The following is a 7,643-nucleotide window of genomic DNA, read 5'->3' as shown; positions in this document are numbered from 1 at the left end:
GATACCTTCCTTTTTTCCCTCTTTGTATTAGATCTTTTACGATTGTCACACAAGTCGCTTACATTCTATATTTTTCCAAAACAGACAATTCAAATCATGTATCCAATACTCGTATCCTAATCAAAACAAGAGCATTTTTTAACGCTGCTAGCAACCTGCATCGACTATTTGTAAGGAGATAATCCTCCATAATTTCAAACTTATTTTGCTTGAATCTCAAACCAAAATATTCCGGACAAACATATGCATATGTCTCTTTATCTACCTATGTACTATAACACCTGAAAAGAATTGCAATTTTCTAACATTACATACTCAATATGTTCAAAGGTAAACGCGATTATTGTGACACTTTCAGGATATTATTAAAGTTCAAATTGTACTAGAAACGATTTAGAATCAATCATAAACTCACTTGTGTTTTCACAAATCAAACTTTATCCCTGAACAATTGTGTGAGCTGCCTATATGCACGCCCAAAAATTTTGGGAACTCGAGAATTCAAACATAAATGGTTTGTAGCAAACTTTTTGAACTTAAAAAATTAAAACATCTCTCACATTCAAAAAAACTTTAAAGGAAAATAATCCAAGTAACACCCCTAACTGATGGTCACACTTAACCACAAAAACTAATGCAATTTGTATTTAAAATTAACAACAAAACACACACACACATATTAACATACAATTTAATATGAATAAAAACAATTTGTCTAATGTGCTAAATGAAAAAATATATATACACATATAAATTTGATTTTCTTTACTTCTCTTAGTCCCAGAAGTCGAGTAAGATGTGTGCGAAGGATTGCGCAGTGTAACCAAACAAGGAAGGGACTTGATTTTTAAATTAAAATTCATTTAATGAAAAATAAAATGCTTACATACTAAAAAAATCGAAAATCGGCCAAATGCAGGCGCCCTATTTTATGCCACTGGACTAGGACAGCTTGAAATCTTTTAAACACAAACATTATTTTAATTTAGGGAGATTTTAGATTTTAAAAATATATATTTTAAAGTGCTCCAAAGCTTCACACATCCGACATGGAAAGGGATGCACACAAATCTTACAAATAATTTATCGAAATCGAGCCGCAAGCTAATTCGATGGCTTGGGTATTCGCAAATTTTTTCCAGCCTGATAGCTCCACATATATCATAAAAGTACGAAAAGCTCTTTCTTCATATACCATTGTAAGACAACGAAAATTGTAATTTCTAGGTGCCTTAATTCGAAATTACCCCTAAATCATTGCACCTCTAACTCTGCATACAGCCGCTTTCTTTGTGGAGGTCATGGAAATAGTAGGTTTAGCCATCGGAGCCTTTACACTTTAAATTGTAACTTCTGGAAATATGAGTCACATGTGCGCAACAAATCTTGAACCGTTCGGGTTGAGTAGCTTCTTCATTTGTAGTCCTTTCATACTATATATGTATGTACATACTGAACATTCCAAATAACGCTTCGCATAGTAGTGAGACCTGCCTTGATACATTTTCCCTGATTGTTACCAAAGAGTTCTTAGACTGATTCCATAAAAATATGGATATAAATTGTCGGCTCCCATCGTTGTTTTTAGCTATTTCCGCCTAGGTTAATGGTTTTACTTGACTCATTTTCAGTTTTTTAAATTAAAATGCATTACAACGATATAAATTAATACAAAATTAAAATATAACCCCACGTTCCAAAAATAACGATCATACTAAATGCATGTCTTATAGAAATGGTACAAAAATTTTGTCTAAATAAAATAAACATATAACGGCTCTTTTAAAGAGAAGGAATAATAGTTGCATATCAATTCGCTTTCGAGTTATGAGCAATTACAAAGAAATCTTATAGGATGTCGTATTCAAGTGACGAGGAGTGTATTTTCAGACAAACCGCTCCACAGATAGAATAAATATGAACAGACACAAATTTCAGTTTATAATTTTCATTACGTCTAACAGTTTATTTTTACATAAATTATTTTATTTTACACATTTTTTCACATTTTCTAGTTAAAAAAGTTCTTAAATTATTACACAGCTAAACAATTGTTAGGTGAACTTTTAGCTTTTCATTAAATGTTGCGGGAAATTGTGAAACTGATATTGTTGTTTGTGTAGGACTTATTATTAGATTACACTTGTTTGTTGGCCATATGCGTAAGGCCAACAATAGAAGTAACGTGTACTTATTTGCATATTTTTGCTCTTATTTGCTTTTCCTATTTTTTTTACTATGTGCAATTTAAAATTCTAAATGATAAGCTTTATACATCTATAGCAGGGACTACATAATAATAGTATGTAAGTACCCCTGTCTATGAGTTGCATGCGTTAACAAATTAAAATAAACGTATTTTACATTATAATTTGCAAATAAAGAATATATAAAAATAATGTTAAGGCGCAGCTGCTCAATTGCGTTGACGCATGCAACTAATCTCAAATTCACAATATTAAACGTTTCAATTAACGATTAACGATATACATGTACGTATGTATATGTACTATATGATAGAAGTCATTTCATCCAAAGAGAAGGTCATCCAAACTTTTTTAAAGTTGTTCAAGTTTAATAATCCACACTGCTTCCGTTCTGTTGCATGCGCACCGAACGGCGTCGTGTGAGGATGCGAGCTGGTGTTGCCGTTGCTGTCGCTAAGGGATCGGGCAGTTCTGCTGCAATTGCGCCAGCTCCAACTGTTATTGCCTCCGTGCTATTAGCCGTAGGTATCGGCGTCTCTTCCAGCACTACACCCAACAATGGTGCAGTCGTCGTTGTGGCCGTCGTCGTTGTGATAATGGAAGACGACTCTACAATGCATTCCTCTAGCTGTGAGTTGCGTCTTGTGGCAATACCACGCAACTTGGACTTCTTTGGAGGCAAGGTTCGTGGTGCACTTACTTCACGTACGGTTGGCGGTGCTGCTATCGGCTCCTCAATATTGCTGTGGATGATTGGTGCTGCCGGTACATCCTCTTCATAGTTGCGTTTACGCGCCAAGCGTGCGATAGTATTGCCATTTTTGCTTCCATTGCTATTGCTGCCGTCGTCGGGCACAATCAGCTCTGCAGGTGTTGTGCTTATGCACATTTGTTCATTGGTGTTGTTAACATTTCCACTGCCATTATAGTAGTCCGTGTTTGTTGTGGGCGTCTCTAAAGTGGTGTGTTCGTCTATGGTCTCTAATTTTTGTGTCATTGGCGTCGTCATGGATGTTACCTTTTGGGTGTTAGACGTGCCATTTGTTGCAGCTAATGGTGCCGATGTGACATTATCTGGAAGCTCTTTGCTGCTGTTGCTATTACTGCCAAGTTGTTTGAGCTGCGTATTTTCCTTCTCTAAGGTTTGTATACGATCACGAGTGGTCTTAAGTTCCTGTTGCAAAAACAATATGGTACTCTGCATGCCCTCCACATCTTCGTCTAACTCTTGCAAAAAATCATCGAGTTCTGCGAATGGAATAACAAATTAATGGAACACATTTTCACATAAGCTGCTTGGAGATTCTGTATACCTGACTGCGATTTCTTCACTTCTTCGCTGAAGCTCTTTTGCATTGCCAATTCAGTCTCTAGCTTTGCCAAACGTCCGTTAGATGTCATCTTGCCTAGCTCTTCATTTTCCTGATATAAAAGACGGCATTTAGCCATCAGCCTTTTACCAGTATTTGAGTCTGGCGTGAATTTCCAGGCGGATAGTTCATTTTGTGTCTCCTCTAGCTTGGCTTTTGTGGCCTTTAGCTCCTTCTTGAGACGTTCGAAGAGCAAATTTACAGCCGGATCAAGCAGCGCCGTGCGCAGGGCCAAGGCAGTGGGCGCTTGTTGGGCCTTATACTCAGCAATTTGGCTCTATGGGTGATTGCGTAGGTTAGATAAATTAGTATTATTGCCGCAGTCATAACTTACCACATAATCCTGAAACTCTTGTTCCTTGTTGGCCAGACGCCGCATAAGTATCTTTTCACGCCTCTGGGCATCAGCGCACTGGTGACCCAAACGCGCTTGCTCCAACTTAAGGTTCTCGATTTCATCTGTGACGATGTGCGTGTGGATAGATGGGAATAACAAAAATGAAAACAGAATATCGGCAGGGTTAGTCAAACCTTGGACAATGGCACTCGAGGCACACTAAGCAAAACATTATTATTGAGTATTGATGAGAATAAAAATTAATGCAGCATATCGCAGTGGAGCAGCAGCTGTTTGTTCTCTCTTTGGGCACAAAAATTTACAAGTTCTTAGGGCATAAAATACAAGACTGATTATATATTTATTTTTTTTTTGTTTTAATGAACTTAATACGAAATCATACCAATGCGTTGCAATCATTCGTGTAAGTTCGAGACATTTTTGTGCGTTGTTGATTGTTGTCAAGCAGTTGCAGTTGTTGTTGTGGTAGTTGTGGAGCCCTTGCCATCTTGTTGGGCGCGCGATGCTTGCAGCACGTTGCACGTTTAACTTCCACTAAAATGTTGCAACCATGCTTTCTTTCTTCCATTCTTGATTTCTTTCTTTCATTCATTCAATTTCTTTTGCGCATTTACTCAACACTGGCGCACACTTTGCTACTTTTTGGTTTCATTTCTTAATTGAACACTGTAGAAATAAACAAGCTTAGAATTTTGTTGCAAAAACAGAAAATATGCATTTGAAAAACACTTTATAAGGAAAAAACTCGACGCGCGCACTTTGCTTTGGATCATGATCATTGACCAAATTGGCAAGCATTTTCGAACACTCTTTTTCTTTCTTGCTTTCTTTATTTATTTTATGTGGGGCTAAAGTTCATTGACTTTTTATTTGCTTCTATACAATCACAATTTATTTGTACTCTTTTTCATTTTATTAACCGTTATCATTAATTGTGCAAACAAATCGCGCGCAGTTTGTGAGCGTTTGTGTGTTTTATACTCGTATGTTTTTGTGCTTGCGTGACAAAGCAAAACAGATGGCCTATATTCAGCATTTAATTAGCAGGGCAGGCAAAAAACCAAATGGCTTTGGTAAATAAAATATGTACATATATGTAGCAGCTTAACATTTTTGTTTTATGCATGTTGAAAGCTTCAACAAACGCAAGCAAAAGTGAAGCAGGTCACAAAAGTAAGTCAAATTATATCATTCTGCTGGTGTAGAAAAACACCTTCTAGTATAGAAGTAATATTGGTTAGCAACTGCCACTTTGTTTACATGCATAGTGCGATTTTTTAGCTGAAATAAATCCACCATCTCCATATATGAATGCACTTTTAAATGTGATATTCACAGAGCTAAATTTTAAAATGATTGTTCTAATATATTCGCAAAAATACATGATTTTCTCAATAGTTCTTCATACTAGTTTAAAAATATAGGTAGTGATTTCTAAATGCATATTGTATAGGTAGTGAGCCAGCCCTGGCATCGCACAATTAAACAATTAGAAAAGCCGACACCTGGTGCTTTATGACAGCTTGTGTTGCTTTTGCTTGTTAAGCAAGTTGTAGGTGCTATTAAATAATGAAATTTATGAGTTGGTGCACACACAGATACACTTATACAGACACGTTACAGATTTATTATCTTATCATTATTAGAAATAATTTTGTTCAGCACGCAAAGGAATTGCGCGCAATTTGTTTGCCGTGTTTATTACATTATAGATTTATTAATGCATTTTTTTTAGTTCAATTGGCCATGATTTGCATTTTCAATTATTACACTGACGCATTGTTCTTATTTAGATTCACTGCTTATTTAATGGGCCATTAAACTTATTGCAACACAAAAACTAAATGGAAAATAAACATTTCGTTGTAAACATATTTATATGAATTTTATTAAATTTATTATTTATTATCGTTATAATTTGTTATTGAGATATTAATTTGTTTTATTAAAGCACTTGCAATATTTTATTATATCATATATTTATTTATTAATTTTATTATTTCTTGACTCGGTTGTTGTTGTTGTTGTGTAGTAGTATAATAGACGACGTGTAGACAATAGTGTAAGGGCAACAGAAAAGAATTAGTTTCAGAGCGCGCGCGCAAGGGCAGGGGCATAGGACAGAGACGCGTTGGCATTTTGGCACGTAGGCAGAAACGAAACCAACGAAAGTGGTCAAAACGAAAACTGTACACACACGCAGCTCTTGAAAAGAGACGACGACGATGGCGACAAGTGGAGAAATGATCGACTCGAATTCTTTGCATAATCTCTACGCATAGGCACTTGTTTTCAATTATTTTTCATTATTATTATAATAATTATTTAAATAATTATTGCTTATTTATATTGTTCTGACACCAACACTTTTAGCACTTTATCGCATTACTGCTTAAGAAATTTATATATTATATTCGTTATTTTTATGCATCTTATTATAGTTCATTACACACATTTCGATAAGCACTTTAGGGTGTTATAGCAATTTAGTGGTTTAGAAAAAAATAACTTAAAAACTAAAAAACGCCGCTGAAAGTCTTAAAGAGTGTTCGCTTTAATTTCTGTTCGAAAACAAGGCACACGTAGAGTTCTTTAACATATATTGTTAGTGTTTTTCACAAGAAGTTTGCACAAAAATCTGACTAGTTTTTTGAGAGAGACTCTGTAAGAAAATGCTGTATGTCTACATGCCCACAAATGTTTAAATGGGAAAAACTAAGCAAATAAAACAATTTACACAAAATGTACACCACGTACTTTCTCAGCATCGCTTTTGTTGTTTTTGATTTTTTTTTTTTGTTTTTTCGATTTGTTTGTTTATACGAACTATTCGCTCTTTTACTCGTATGTGTATACATAAGTATGTATATATATTGTATGTATATATAATAAGTATATATGTAATGTTTATTATATTTGTTTTGATGCTTTTGTTCAAAATAATAATAATACCTTCGAGCAAACGTTGACGCTGTTCGGCTGCGGCAACAGCTTCGGCAACAGCGGCATGTTGTTGCAGTTGTTGTTGTTGTTGTTCTTGATCTTGCTGCTGCTGTTGCTGATGTTGTTGTTGCTGCGGCGGTTGTTGCTGTTGCGGCTGCTGTTGTTGTGGATGATGATGGTGGCCCGAGTGATGATGATGGTGGTGATGATGATGGTGATGCGCCGACGCGGACGAAGTAGATGCAGTTGCAGCGCTGCTGCCATATGGATGGCCATGAGTCGAGGGAGGAGGTAACTCCTCAGAGCCCGACGGCGTAGGCGATGCTGGACCAGAGGGCGGTGCGCCAAGGCCACTACCCGGAACGCTACTGCCACTTACAACGCCGCCCCCAGCGCCGATAATGTGCAAAGTTTGTTCATATTTTGTTGACATTTTGTCGTAACTGTTCATCAAGGGTCTCTGATCGTCCATAGTCATTGCAGCGACACTCATAACTCAATAAAATTCAGCTGTGTTGGTCCTATGCGTTTGCTTGCGTCCTTTCTCATAAGGCATACACACAGAAAACACACTTAAAACTGCGCCGTTGCCTGCGGCGCCTGACCAGCGGAGCACCTTACACGCACACACACACACGCTGCTTACCAATACTAATGCAATGGCAGCAAAACGCAAGACAAGCGAAAATATTTTCGATGCCTATATTCAAATGCAAATTCGCGTTCTCAGCGCGTATTTGCAATTATTTATTATATGTGACTTGC

General features: G+C 36.5%; 1 protein-coding gene across 2 annotated transcripts; it reads right to left on the bottom strand.

Annotated features, from left to right (window-relative positions):
* Positions 1-1,938: 1,938 nt before the first annotated feature.
* LOC115631713 (pre-mRNA-splicing regulator female-lethal(2)D) lies at positions 1,939-7,642 on the bottom strand. 2 transcript variants are annotated; one of them, XM_030528544.1, is made up of 4 exons: positions 6,888-7,642; positions 3,912-4,036; positions 3,521-3,854; positions 1,939-3,455 (listed from the first exon to the last, which is right to left on the bottom strand). In XM_030528544.1, exons 1-4 carry the CDS (start codon positions 7,369-7,371, stop codon positions 2,575-2,577), a joined length of 1,824 nt encoding a protein of 607 aa, XP_030384404.1. In that variant the 5' UTR covers positions 7,372-7,642; the 3' UTR covers positions 1,939-2,574. The 2 variants fall into 2 exon arrangements, with proteins under 2 accessions (XP_030384404.1, XP_030384413.1); XM_030528553.1 differs by lacking the exon at positions 6,888-7,642 and adding an exon at positions 4,318-5,609.
* Between the last annotated feature and the right edge of the window lies 1 nt (position 7,643).

The sequence above is a fragment of the Scaptodrosophila lebanonensis genome, unplaced genomic scaffold, assembly GCF_003285725.1.
Source record: "Scaptodrosophila lebanonensis strain 11010-0011.00,11010-0021.00 unplaced genomic scaffold, SlebRS2 tig00000001-arrow-pilon, whole genome shotgun sequence".
Classification (NCBI taxonomy): Eukaryota; Metazoa; Arthropoda; class Insecta; order Diptera; family Drosophilidae; genus Scaptodrosophila; species Scaptodrosophila lebanonensis.
This window is presented reverse-complemented; position numbering and strand designations above follow the sequence as displayed.